The sequence below is a fragment of the Pollicipes pollicipes genome, unplaced genomic scaffold (assembly GCF_011947565.3).
Source record: "Pollicipes pollicipes isolate AB1234 unplaced genomic scaffold, Ppol_2.1 Scaffold_3447;HRSCAF=4054_pilon_pilon_pilon, whole genome shotgun sequence".
NCBI classification, from domain to species: domain Eukaryota; kingdom Metazoa; phylum Arthropoda; class Thecostraca; order Pollicipedomorpha; family Pollicipedidae; genus Pollicipes; species Pollicipes pollicipes.
In genome coordinates, this window is record NW_023596297.1 from 6197678 (window position 1) to 6211547 (window position 13870).

Consider the following 13870-nt stretch of genomic DNA (forward strand, 5'->3'; position numbering starts at 1 on the left):
CGCCGCCCCAGGCTGTTCTCCGCTCTCAGGTACGTACCGCCGCCGCCCAGGCGCTTTCTCCGCTCTCCGCAGTGCACCGCCGCCGCCCCAGGCAGTTCTCCGCTCTCCGGCAGTGCCGCCGCCGTCCCCGGCAGTTCTCTGCTCTCCGGCAGTGTACGCGCCCCCCAGGCTGTTCTCCGCTCTCAGGCAGCGTACCGCCGCCGTCCCCGGCAGTTCTCCGGCTCTCAGGCAGTGTACCGCCGCCGCCCCAGGCAGTTCTCCGCTCTCGCAGTAGTACCGCCGCCGCCCGGCAGTTCTCCGCTCTCCGGCAGTGTACCGCCGCCGTCCTCGGCTGTTCTCCGATCTCCGGCAGCGTACCGCTGCCGTCCTCGGCTGTTCTCCGATCTCCGGCAGCGTACCGCCGCCGCCCCAGGCAGTTCTCTGCTCTCAGGCACGGTACCGCCGCCGTCCCGGACTGTCCTCCGCTCTCCGGTAGCGTACCGCCGCCGTCCCTGGTTGTTCTCTGCTCGAGTCGGCAGCGGTCACGAGGTTCGTCGTGGAGCAGCGCGAGATTCTAGGGACGCCGAACGCTGTAAAGGTAACCACCAGTCTCCACCTGGCGGTAATGGCCGGTAAAAGGCTGGTGGCTCGACCCGGCCGTGGCCGCACGGTCCGCACAACCGGAACGGCAGACGCCAGTTTTTATTTACAAATGTAGCTCTGATTGTAGGGTTGGCCCAGAGGTGCGTGATAAATGATGATTTAGTTTCGCCACACACGCTATGCCGCACTATCCATGAAATAGAAGCCGAAATCTGTGCAGCACGATCCAAATGTAATGACGCCGACGAAACATCCCTCCCTCGCCTGGTGTGACAGAGCGTGTAATTGCACAATACACGGCCACACGCGACGAGACTTGACGTACGTCAGGAGGACAAAGCAGGGCAGAAGGGGGGGGGGGGGGGCAGGGCGCGGCGAGCGGGGAGGAGCATTACCGTCGTCCCTTAAAACGCTGAAATGAAATCTATGACGGTGGATGGCAAGAGCCAAGGCCAAAGCGACGTCTAAACTCCCTCGCCGCAACTCCCAAGAGATCCCCGTTAAATCAACACCACTGCAACATATAAATCCCTTTCACTTCAGCATTCTTGACGTCAAAACATCATATTTTGTCCCTTCTTCCCATGTATTACCCTAGTCTCCAGGTAGTGATTTCCAATACCAGCATCTTAGGCCAAATTGCTGGCGTAAGATAGCGTGTAAAACCATACAGTGCCCTGCTGTAGATGTCAATGCACCCGTATGGTTTTCAAAGCTTTTTATGGCGCCACGTTATAAATATACCTTGTCGCAGTCTAGTGAGTGTCATTCCAGCTAAACACGCTTGATATTAATACCAAATTCAAGAGGTCATTCGTTGCCTCAACGAATGACTTCGTGTTGCGTGGTTTGGTTTTCACGCCTCATCGCTCAAAGGGGCTGAATCGGGCCGGTCCGTCTCGGTGCGTCGAGCCGGTCGTCTTCTCCGGCCGGCTCGTCACACCGCGAGGCCGCGCTCGACGCTCGGGTGACCCTCCGATCAGCCCCACCTGAGCGGGGCAAGGGGCGTCACGCCGCCGCCGTCCACCGCGCCGCCGGACAACACCGGCGGCGCGGTGACCCGGGCCCGCGCCGGGGCTCGGCCGGACGCCGATGCGACCACCGTGGCGAGGCACGCGACCCGGCCGCCGAGCCGCCGGCCCAGCGGCCGAGACTGCAGCGGCGCCCACGAACGGAACGCGCCGCCAAGGCACCGCCCAGACACGCCGGGGAACAGCCGCCGCCGGCCGCGCTGGCGCTCAGTGTAGGAGGCGGGCGTCGCCGACAATGCCCTGAAGAGTCCCACACGGTCATCAGGGGTAGTTCTTACTGGTGATCGTGCCTGACCTGCTAGTCAACGTTAGAGACGGACGAACCACGGGGCTCTGCACAGTTATACTGGCGCAGAGCCCCACTTCAGCAGCCTGTGTACTGCGGACGAGCCAGGAAGCTGAGCAAAGCATGAGGGCTCCATGACGTCGATCAGACTTGCTCTCTTCACAACCACGCTCAGCATACAGGTGCAGCATGGTTTGATGACTGGGGAAATGCACGCGGGCGCACGTCGGGACCGATAGGACTGGCGCAACGCCTGTGGATTTCGGTTCCAATGGGCATCTTCGCGGCCCGACCTCGCGTCCGGCTCCGGTTGATGACCATCGGCCGCATCCCCTGACATCTCGCGCTCCGGTTGCTGAGCAGGCTGATCTGTCGGGCGTCACTTTCTATCTCGGCGGCGGCGGCCGGTGGTGGGCGGCGGCGGCAGCGGCGGCAGCGGCGGCGGCGTCAGTCGGCCGCCGGCGCCGACAGAGCGCGTGCCGCGCGGCAGCGGAGCAGCCAGCGTCGCGCCCGTGGAGAGTGCTCCCGACGCGCCGGCCGGAGGGGGCGGCGCGGCGCCTAGGCCGCCCCCCAACCCTCCTCTGATCCTCTGACCGCACCAGCCGCCGAAACAAACCACACCATCCGACAGAGAGCGAAGGTATGTGCCCGACCAGGCACGACGTTTAGGTTCTGTCGGCGAAGAACGCCTCCCAAGACGGTCTGGTACCACTGCCTCTAGCACGGAAGGATTTCAAAAAGTTAAATCGTGCCCATCAGTCCATGTCTGTAGTCTGTCTGTCATCAGTCCATGTCTCTCGTCCATGTCTGTAGTCTGTCTGTCATCAGTCCATGTCTCTCGTCCATCCCTCTGCTAAACCACGCCATGTCAGTCAGCGCGTGATTATTTTTTACCAAACGGTCACGTCCTTTAACTGCACCACAAGCAACGGCTACATTGCAACACTTTTGCAAAAGCGTGCTTGCAAGTCCAGCTAAGCCGCACCTGTAGATTGTTGGGCCACACGCTCGTAAGATCATATTAGCCGGATCCCGTTCTAAAGCCAGCAGTGTTGTCCGCTTCCGAGAATGCTCCTAAGCAACCAAACAACTGTCATGTTTCGCAACACCGCCAGATGAGTCCATGGAACGGACCATGAGGGTGCTGACGTCGGGTGTGTGACAACCCGCAGACTGGTGCGGTGTCCCCTGTCTCACGCACTCAAGCAGCTGCCGGATCCTTCCACATGGAACGTCCTTAGCCCTCAGGCACCTGTCGATGCACGCCATTCAGAGAATATTTTCAGCACAGGGAAAACTATCGGCAGGTCTCTCATAGCACATCTCCAGCACAGGCAACAGTAGACTCATTCGTCAGAGGGCATGAGGCATGACGACAAACTGTTGGCTTATGCCTTACATAATGGTCCCAGTCTTCCGATCTCACACATTCTACATTAAGTCGGTTCTACTACATTCTCATTGTGACATTCAGAAGGTCAAATACGAAGCGGGGTGTTCGGTGAACGTCTTTGTTCTACATCGCGGGCCCAATGAAAGACGTTAACACCACAGCAACCTTGCAAACTCGAGTCATGCAAGGAGGCTCTTGTACAAAGGGGCACAAAGAGCCTCCAGGAAACCCGGGGGCACGCCCGCCTCTGAGGGCCGGTGCCAGGGACGGCCGAGTACATCAGGGCAACTCGTCGGGGCCATACCCCCCCCCCCCCCTCCCGCCGGAGGACGGCTGTGCCGATCAGGGCGGCTCGTCGTGGCTCCGCTGCACCCCCGCCCCCCCCCCCCGCCGAAAGACGGCCGCGTCCATCAGGGTAGCTCGTCGTGGCTCCACCGTCTCCCTCCGTCGAAGGACGGCTGCGTCCATCGGGGTAGCTCGTCAGTGCCCGCCATCCCCCCCCCCCCCCCTCCGCCGGAGGACGGCGCGCAGACGAGTATCGCGAGACGCGTCTGGGTGGCAGGGGGCTTATCCGCCGGGGTTTCTCACGGCGATCACGGTCTCGGCCATGAGTCATGTCATGGTCATGATCACGCAAGGCCCCGGAGGCCTAGGGAGGCCAGGGAGGAAAGGTCAGACGTCTCCACACAGGGCTTGACCCGATCCTGCGAGTCTTCGACCTCTGGCGTCCGGGGCCAGGCCATCACTCACGTGCCCAGGGGCGCCGGCGATCCGCCGCCCGACGCCAGCGGGCCACAGCACCGGCAGCAGCCTGGGGGACAGAGCGACCCCGGGCGGCGGCGGGGCGTCGGCAGCAGCCTGGGGGACAGAGCGACCCCGGGCGGCGGCGGGGCGTCGGCGGCAGCCAGGGGACAGAGCGACTCCGGACGGTGGCGGCGCCCGACGCCGGCCGGCAGCAGCCTGGGGGACAGAGCAGCCCCGGGCGGTGGCGGGGCGTCGGCAGCAGCCTGGAGGACAGAGCAGCCCCGGGCGGTGGCGGGGCGTCGGCAGCAGCCTGAAGGACAGAGCAGCCCCGGGCGGCGGCGGGGCGTCGGCAGCAGCCCGGAGGACAGAGCAGCCCCGGGCGGTGGCGGGGCGTCGGCAGCAGCCTGGAGAACAGAGCAGCCCCGGGCGGTGGCGGGGCGTCGGCAGCAGCCCGGAGGACAGAGAGATCCCGGGCGGTGACGGCGCCCGACTCCGGTGGACGGCTCTCGACGACCCGGTCTGCCTGCGGCGCCGCGACCTTGGAGTCAGCGGGGCGGGCAGGGAGCCGGCCGGCAGCCGGGGCAGACCGGGGGACGGGACCACCGCGGCCGGACGTGCTACCGCGCCCCCCGCACGTCCCGCGCACGTGCCGCCGCTGCCGTCGTCGGCAGAGGACCGCCGTTCCGGACCGCACAGGTGGGCGCCCAACTATCGCGACGCTGTCGAACTAGGTGGCCGCATTTCACGTCGCAGATCCTCGAATCATGAGATCCCTGCTTTATCCTATGAGTTCCGCCCTGTTTATCGACAGCAGACCGTCCCTGAGACTGTTCATTTATTCATACCATATCGTGCACAGTTGATTCAGTCTTAAACTCCAAGAACTACAATAAAACGTCCCAAAGTTCACTATATTTCGGCAAACATGCCCTGTTCCGGTGAATTTGGAAATTTATATGTCTTTTATCCATTTGGTAGTGGATTTAAACGTAGGTATTAGCATATAAATTTCCCAACTCACCAGAAGAGGATTTGTCTGCTGAAACATAAAGAAGTTCGCGACCCATTCATGAAATTTCTAAGGGTCTGAGACTGCAGTTAACAATGTACGGTATACTTCCGTCCTGTTGACCAGTGATTACAATCGACTTGTTTTACTCCCGGTGCGCCACCGGACGGATCTCGGGGTCCCTGTACCGCTCTCGCTCGCCTGGCTCACCAGAGAACAGTGGCGTTGAGGTGGTACTGGGAAGTTGGTTGCCGTTTGGGGCTTAACTCAGCTGCTGAGACCGTGTCGCGTTGCCTCCTTTTCACCCTGGCAGGAAGGGCGCGGACACCGCGGGTAATCGAACCGCGTACTTCTGGTTTCCCAGATGTAATTTACCCCTCTCTCCCCAGTGTACTTATAACGTCACGCAAACGGCTCCTGCACACGAACTGTCGTCACGTCACTTACGACCGTGAGCAAATAGCAAACTAAGATGGGCTTCGAGCCACAGCCTGTGTTATGAGCATGAATGAATGAACAGATGAGCAGAAGAATCCAACCACGGTAACTTGGCTTCACGAAAGTGGCTGGTGTCGAGATCAACATGCTATTAGCGGGTCTAGAAGCCGAGGCCACACTAAGCGAGGTTCAGTAGTTTGTTATCCCTACAGCCTTTCCTTTTGGTACCACTTCAGCACAGCCTTTATGAAGCCTTCCAGCACATAAAATGACGAGCTCAGTAAAGGTGGACAGGGCAGCGTCACATTTCTGTATAAAGCACGCGACAATACCGAGCCAAGTACTCCGAAACAATGCCTCGAATTACGGCATGGCTCCGCATCACTGCATACCTCCACTTGACGCACGCAGCGTGACATTTCGTGCGCCTCCTCTGTGAGGAGCATCTCGCGTCTCGGCCCAGATGCCGGCGGCATCTCCTGCGGCACCGACCTCGGCCGCAGATAAGCGCCCACGTTACGAAAGAGTCGATGGCGCGGGGACCGCACCAGCGGCCAGTCCCGCGCCCGGAGTCCGAACCCACCGCTGACGATTTCGCCGCAGCGGCGTGACGTCGTGGTAACGGGATTATCGCCTGCGATCAGCTGACGTGGCGAGCAGTCACAATCACTCACACGAGCCCGAAGGTACGGCGGCAGGGTGGCGGCGCGTAGCCGGCGGAGCGGCAAGAAGAGCCCTCGCTCGTTGGTCGGCCACAGGGCAGCGGCCCGAGTCATGCCCGCAATGCCGTTCGTTATGCTGATGCGCGGCGTTTTTACACTGGGGGCGATTCCAGTGTCCACTTAGAACAAAGAGGAAAGCGGCTAGTCACGGCGGGAGTTGATCGCCGCGCATATCGTCTGGTCGGGCGCGACCGCTTTCCCACATTCATTACGGACGTCGCAGGGTGGCTGCAGGATTGCTCCCGCGGCAGCCGCGGCGCCGACCAGAGAGAGCGCTCAACACGGCCGCGTCCCGAGTCCGGCGATGTCTGGCGCGACCGCTCCCCAAACGTCAGGGCCATGAAGCTGCCAGGGGCCCGCAGCGCCCGGCGGGCTATCGTGAGGCGGGCGACAGCAGACGAGCTGGTCCGCTGTCTCGTGGTCAGTGGTTAGGCCAGTGTCTGCCCTGACCAGACGGTCAGCCAGCTCCGTGTCGCCAATGGCTACCGAGCCCGTTCGATCCCCCCGCCACACACACTCCTCCGCAGTGTCAATCGCCCTTGGCTGGGTTCGGGGTTCAGACTGCACAAATCCACCGGGCCGGACTATTAATCCGTCCCACAGAACAGCTCTATTCCGACTCCTAACAGCCTGACGGCGCCTCCGCTGCTCCGGTCCGGCGGTGCGCCAGCCGGGCGGCGGCGGCGCGCGCGCTCCCACGCTGGCCGGAAATGAGCCCCCGGCAAGGGCGCCGCCCCGCCCCGCCGCAGACGACTCCCTCCCAGCGGGTGGCTTCGGCCGGCCGGCCGGGCCAGAACGGCGGAGAGGCGGACATAATGCGGCCACCTCAGCACAGGTGGACCGCGCAATCGGGTGAGACTCGTGCCGCCGTCACCGGCCGCCCGGCCCGGCGGCATCTCCAGGGCCGGCGCCACGTGCGTCCGGGCGGCACGTGAAAGCGCGGCGCCGCGCGTGCCGTGCTTCGCCCGGGTCCAGAGAGCGTGTCAGAGCGGCGGCCCGACACGCCGGTCCGGCGGTGTGGTGCCGCTGGTGCCGACACTGCGGTGGCAGCTCGCCTAAGTCGCACTGCTCGGGTGGTGTCCAGCACCAAGACGGCCGGCCACCCGCGGCATCAGCCGTGGATGCGGCAGTGAGCGTGCGGTGGAGAATAGGGAAAACAAGCCCGGCAATGATGGCGAGCACAAGTTGGAGATTACAGGCGTCGTAGTTCGCAGTAGAGCGTACAAATCCCAATCTGCGGCATCTCGCCGCGACGCTGACTACGCGCGGAGCTCCTTGGTCATTTCAGCACTTATCTCGAAACACTTGGCGCCTACCTCGAGCCCACTTTACGGAGCGTTTTGACACGACACGTTGAGTGTCAGCCGTACGCGTAAGGCGACGACGGTCCACATACATTGAGTGCCACCGACAAATGCGGCGAGAGCCTCGCTCACATGACACGCTCCACTGCTGAGGACGCTGCTCCTATCAGTATCTATATGATGTGGGCCTTGGCCGCCTTAGCGGGCCCAGTACGTCGCAGTCGCATTCAATATCTGCACCGATTGGCGCGGAACATCATCTGCTGGGGGAACACTACCGTACCGACAGGCGCTTGCTTCAACAAAACCGGGTTTCAGCCGGGAGCTGGTTCTATGTACGGACCTTAAGCACGTCACTGACATCACGTATTTTGCCTATCAGTTGCCATATGATGGATTAATTGCCCAGGGGTCCAGTCTACAGTTTGGAGGTCTAGGGTGGCCTTTGTGGACGGAGGCCAGCATCTGCCAGTCAGCGGACCAAGTGATGCAATATTATCTCACAAAGGCCCCGTGAGCGAGAACATCACGAAGTCGATCTGGTCTTTGCCTAACGCAATAGCTATCTGGTGATTTCCATGCGTGTGGAAGGTTGGTGCGGTTGTACCGACGTTCTGCCATCAGGCAGCCGTACCGGCGTTGTTCACAGCTCCAACGAACCTGACCTCCGCCTCCCACGCCATACTCAGAGACCCCCTTCCACGCGCCCACAGTCCTCTCGCCGGCCGCGAGTCACCACCGTCGCCTAACCCCTCTCCGGCCTTCCCCCTCGACGCTGCCCGTGACCCTTCGACGTCGGCCGACAGTGACCTTGCCGCCCGCTGTCAGTGACCTACATCGGACCGCCGACAGCGGCCGTCACTCGCTCGTGCGTTTTGAAGGGCGGGACACCCCGCCGCCAGCAATCGGGACAAACTGCTAGATCACCCCGACGCCACGCCGCCGCGGCCGACGTCCCGCCGGCCTCGACCCGGCCCGCTACGCAGCGCGTGCCCTCTGCCCCATCATCGAATCAGTCTCGTTGACGGAGCCACGCACTGGCGCGGCGGCTGGGGGTCAAGGACAACAGCGGCGACGCAGACGTCGACGATTGGACGGGGCGCGGAGGTCGGGATGAACCGACCGACCTCGTTAACTTCATTCACAAACTGCGCATGTGTGTACACCACGTGCCCGTTCACAGATGCGCAGCTTCCGGTGATTTTGTTTTGAGCTCTTTGAGCTCCTTCACTGCTTCGTGCTCCTTCAGTGAGCGTCCATCGCACCGAACGTGCCACTCAACCACTGCTAGCTGCCCAACACTGCTGATGTCCGGAGAGGCTGCGCCTGCCTGGTCAGCGCAGGATGACCCGGTCATGTCACGAGCCTGCGCTCAGTGTCGTCCATAGCCCTCCCGCACACTCGCTTCGGCTTCGAAGAGTGTTGCCACTACCCGCGCCCAATGGATGGACTTTTCAACATATTTGTGGATGCCTCAAGGAAGTGATGTCACTCTTTACATTTGGTCTGTGAGCGAGGTAATGGAACAACTGACTTGCAATTACCATGTGCCCCCTCCTTAGCCAGTTTGTAACAGTGTCAGTTCAGTACCTCCATCGTCATCCCCAATGCCGCCCCAGGGCCACTGCGATCCCTCAGCCGGCGCGTCCCGCCGAGTCGTCCCCGGTCTCCTCCAGAGACGTCCCCGCTCCTGCCCCCGGCGCGTCGCTAGTCGTCCCCGGTTCCGTCCAGAGACGTCCCCGCTCCTGCCCCCGGCGCGTCGCTAGTCGTCCCCGGTTCCGTCCAGAGACGTCCCCGCTCCTGCCCCCGGCGCGTCGCTAGTCGTCCCCGGTTCCGTCCAGAGACGTCCCCGCTCCTGCCCCCAGCGCGTCGCTAGCCGTCCCCGGTCCCCTCCAGAGACGTCACCGCTCCTGCCCACGGCGCGCCGCGAGTCACCGCGTCTGCTGCCGCCGGAGAAACGTGACGCCGCTCGGAGAAACGGCGGCCATCTGGCTAGGCCGGCTGCACACACAGCTGGGCCGCCCCTGACAGCGGCCGGGCCGGCTGGACACGCACGGTCCGCCACCGCCGCCCGGGGGGGACGTACTGCACTGGACGCTCGGTTCTGTGTTGGCCTACAGCACATCGGCTAGAGACACGGCATAGCAGGGCGTCAAGTCGCATCATGCGAAAGGTTCGACAGAATCATAAATGCCTTAGAAGTTGGAAAATTAACCGAGCTTTCAGAAAATGTCCCTAACGCCGAAGATCTTTATGACATGGCCACACAGGTCAGCACCACCCAAAAACGTCGTTTGGTGAAAGTTGTGTTTCACAACAAGCCTCAAACTATGTCAACCATCAAGGTTCGAACGCAATGCGTGCTGAGGGAGCCGCACGGATCTCGCGGCGCTACGCGGCCGTGTGCACTCGACGGGAGTTAGATCTGGCCGATTGTTTTCGGCGTGGGGTGATCGACTAAAAGAAAAAGCCACGAACCGACTCGTGCACAGTGTAGTGCGTGACAAAGGAAGCACATCTCATTGTTATCCGCCAGCTCGTCACGGCCCGGCGCCTCCACTGAGCCGGTATAGTCTAGCGAATTGAGAATTTCACGCCGCTCAATTCCCTCCGACGCAATTTTCACCCAGCTTCTCGTGCAGGGAAAGAAAACGCCCCCCCCGCGAATGGGAGAAACTGGTGACAGATCGCTGGAAAGCATCCCAAGCCTTCACTAGCAGACGCAGCGCAGACATCGCCTGCATGACAGCCGGGGCCGGAGCGTCGCTACCGAGCGCGGGTGCCGGTCGGCTCCTGGCACGCCAGGCCCGCTCCGGCCGGGGCGGCGGCGGCGGGCAGAGGTGGTCCCGGTCCGGAGAGCCGGGAAGCAGGTCGACCCGTCAGGTCTAACCGGAGCTCGGGTCGGGCGCGGCAGACAATCGTGAAAGCGTTTTGTTCTGTCGCCTCAAGCAGAATTACCACGCTTCCATGAACAGACGGTAAACGGCATATAGCTGGTCCACTTAGCACCCAGTTGGATGCACTGCATTGTTTCCAAATACCAGTGTTCAAAGCCTGCAATGCAGTTTGTGCAGCCCCAATAGCTCTAAATTCCTTATATCGCCACAACAGAAGCACGATTTACATATGGCCGAAGTGCCGTTCGCCGCTTCGCCGCCACTCACTGGTCACCGACGGCCTCGCGTTCGGAGTCATGTGACGCGAACACGGGCGGAGCCCGAGCCGCGCCACAACAGCCACGGCCCGAGCGGCGCCCCTCGCACCGACAGCAGAGCAGCCGGCGGCGGTGGCCACACCTGGCGCGGCTGACCGCTTCCGGCGTGGCCAGGGGCGCCGGCGGTCCGCGCGCGGCCCGTCTGGTGGCCGCCCATAGACGGAGGGCACCAAGGCCGAGCTCAAGGCCGGCCCCGCGCCCGCCGATCGGTCGTTTACCTGGACCGGCGGCCAAGAGCAGGGGTGGCGGCGGCCGTGGCGTGCACGGAGATGAACGGAACCTGTGATTAGGCTGGAGATCCCGACGGGAGTGGGAGGGAGAGGACGATCACCCTCTCTGGATTCCTGGATCCAAAGTATTTACTGCTGAGACCAAGGTACATGCCAACCTATCCCGCCCTATCGCTGGCATGTGGTATAGATGCACGTTGTGTGCCACACATTTTAGACACAAAGAGGACTTTGGACGCCCCCCCCCCCCCCCGCCTGCTTCTGCTCCAGAGCATATCTTTACTTGGATTTTCAAGAATGAAAATCTTCTGAAGGAAAAAGAGCTTTCCAACCGTGCATTGCAACGTCCCGAAACTCACGGCCTTGCCAGCGATGCTCTTCACGACTTGAGCGGTTTGATCGGACTTCCTTTTGCTGTTCAAACACAGCTTTCAGTGACGAAGATGAGTTACGCATTCTTTAAAGTATAAATTTGCAGTAGAATTGAAATGATCTCAAGTCATCACAAGAACGGTCCATGATTCATCGCACGAATAATCCCGCTACAGCTGAATAACGGACACGGACTTTGCCACTCGACCGTCAGCTCTGACCCTACAGACTTTTAAATGTCACGGAGACAGCCCCTGCAGCAAGGCTCCGACAGAACAGAGATTGCAAACACATAGCTCAATAGCGAGACCTTGAACCTCGCTATTACGTCCGTTCCAGTCGTACCGCCGCAGGCAAACATGGCGTCTTCCTCTCCGGGCGACCGATCAGTCATACAACTCGGCGTCATGAGGAACTTGACAATCCAAGCGCATCTGACCGGAGCCCTTGGAGGCCCCCGTCGACAATTTTCCGCACAGACGCACAAGTCCACGTAAATCAGGCCGGTCGCAACAAGCCAAGGACGTCGGTGATTAAGGCTTGCCCGGGGCCGATGTCCCACACTGACAGAAAATCGCAGGCACTGAGGAAACTGAGTCAACTTCTGTGAACTGATGCTCATCACATGCCGAGGCCCCAGCTCCCGGAAGGCCCGCAGGCCGTCACATGCCGGGGGTGGGGGAAGGCAGCCCTCCGGAAGGCCCGCAGGCCGTCACATGCCGGAGGGGGAGCAGCTCCCGGAAGTCCCGCAGGCCGTCACACGTCGGGAGGGGGGGGGGGGAGGGCAGCTCCCCGGAAGTCCCGCAGAGAGCACCCTGAGCCCGTGCTCTCGCCATCCGTGTAACCACAGTGTCCGGCACGTTTCAGGGGCGCGCCACCGAGCCGGCCGTTGACGGCGCGGCCATGCCCGGAGCGCCGGCCGCCTGGCTGGCCGGCCTGCTGATCGGCTGGCTGGCCGGCGCCGGGGTGCGCGCCGGCTCCGTGATCGCGCCGCCCTGGGCGGACGCCGCGCTGAACCCGTGCTCCGAGCGCAGCTGGCAGCTGGTGCGCTGGCCGGCCGACGGCCGCTGCTACCCGATCTTCCAGCGCGGCCCGTGCGACGCCACGCAGGAGCTGGTGTGGGACGCGTCAGCCGGCCGGCCCGCCTGCGCCTGCCCGGCCGGGCACCTGCACCACGCCGCCAGCGCGCGCTGCTACCGGCATCACACGCGCGGTCCCTGCCCACGGAGACACTTCTTCGCCGAGGACGCGGCGTCGGGCGCCGCCACGTGCCGCCGCTTCGCCGAGTGCCGGCCGGGCGAGATCTTCTGGCCCGCCGACGGCCGCTGCCACGCCCACCTGACGCGCGGCCCGTGCGGCAAGGGCGAGCTGCTCGCGCTCAACCGGCTGACGCTGGAGCCCGAGTGCGGCTGCAGCCGCCGTCAGATGGCGCGCAGCTACTGGCCGCACACAGGACTCCTGCTACCAGGAGTACACGCGCGGCCCCTGCCCGCACGGGCTCGTCTTCGTCTACAACAGCACGCGCGGCGTCGTTGAATGCGCCTGCCACGCGCGCATGCTGGAGAACTACGACGCGCGCACGGGCCAGTGCTTTCCGCAGGGCGGGCGCGGCCCGTGCCCACCCGGCAACACGTTCGCCTTCAACAACGCGACGCGCCGCACAGAGTGCCGCTGCCCGGCCGGCAGCCTGGTGCGGCCCGAGACGGGCGCCTGCCACCGCGCCTTCACGCAGGGCCCGTGCCCGCGCGGCCGCTTCGCCTCGCCGCGGCCCGGAGCGCCACACCAGGCCGTCTGCGTGGCCAACCCGTGCCAGCGCGGCGAGCTGTACTTCCCCGACGACGGCTTCTGCCACCGGATCGGGCGGCGCGGCCCATGCCCGGCCGGCCAGCTGGTGCAGTACGAGGCGTTCCGCGGCGTCAGCTACCGTGGCGCGTGCGGCTGCACCGAGCACTTCACACAGAACTACTGGCCGGCCGACGGCCGCTGTTACGAACAGCACACGCGCGGCCCGTGCCCGGCGCGGCTCACGTTCGTCTACAACGCGACGAGCGGCCGGACCGAGTGCCAGTGCGCAGCGCGGCGCGGGGCGCAAGCTGTACGAGGCCGCCGGCGCGTGCGACGAGCCGCGCTGCCCGGCCGGCGAGCTGGCGGCGCCGGCGGCCGGCGGCGGCTTCCGCTGCCGCTGCCCGGCCGGACGGCGCCGCGACCAGCGGCACGGCCGCTGCCTGCCGGCCGCCCAGGCCGTGCTCGAGCGGCTCGAGCTGATGCGCATCACGCGGTGACCGGCCGCGAGGGGCGGGCCGCGGCGCAGGCGCGCCCGCCCGCCGGCGGGCCGCCGCCACGGTCGTCCTCACTTGATGGGCATACATGGTGGGGCCGGGAGCGAGCCCCCTAGTTCTCCCGCTTATCAGCACCGACATAATCACGAGTGGCGCGACGGGGCGGGTCTGACGTACGGCGGGGCAGGTCTGACGTACGCCGAGGCTAACTAGCAGCGCGCAGACTCCGAAAGACAACGTCATCATCAAGACGGAGGGGAGGTTTT

At 63.4% G+C, this 13870-nt stretch overlaps 1 protein-coding gene across 1 annotated transcript; it reads left to right on the forward strand.

The window, feature by feature from the left end:
- Window positions 1–12312: 12312 nt before the first annotated feature.
- LOC119091542 (uncharacterized) lies at window positions 12313–13607 on the forward strand (the record flags this gene model as incomplete). Its single annotated transcript, XM_037214351.1, has 3 exons — window positions 12313–12770; window positions 12844–13420; window positions 13566–13607. Coding segments are annotated over 3 exons (1077 nt in total), but the record flags the coding sequence as incomplete, so codon positions are not given.
- Between the last annotated feature and the right edge of the window lie 263 nt (window positions 13608–13870).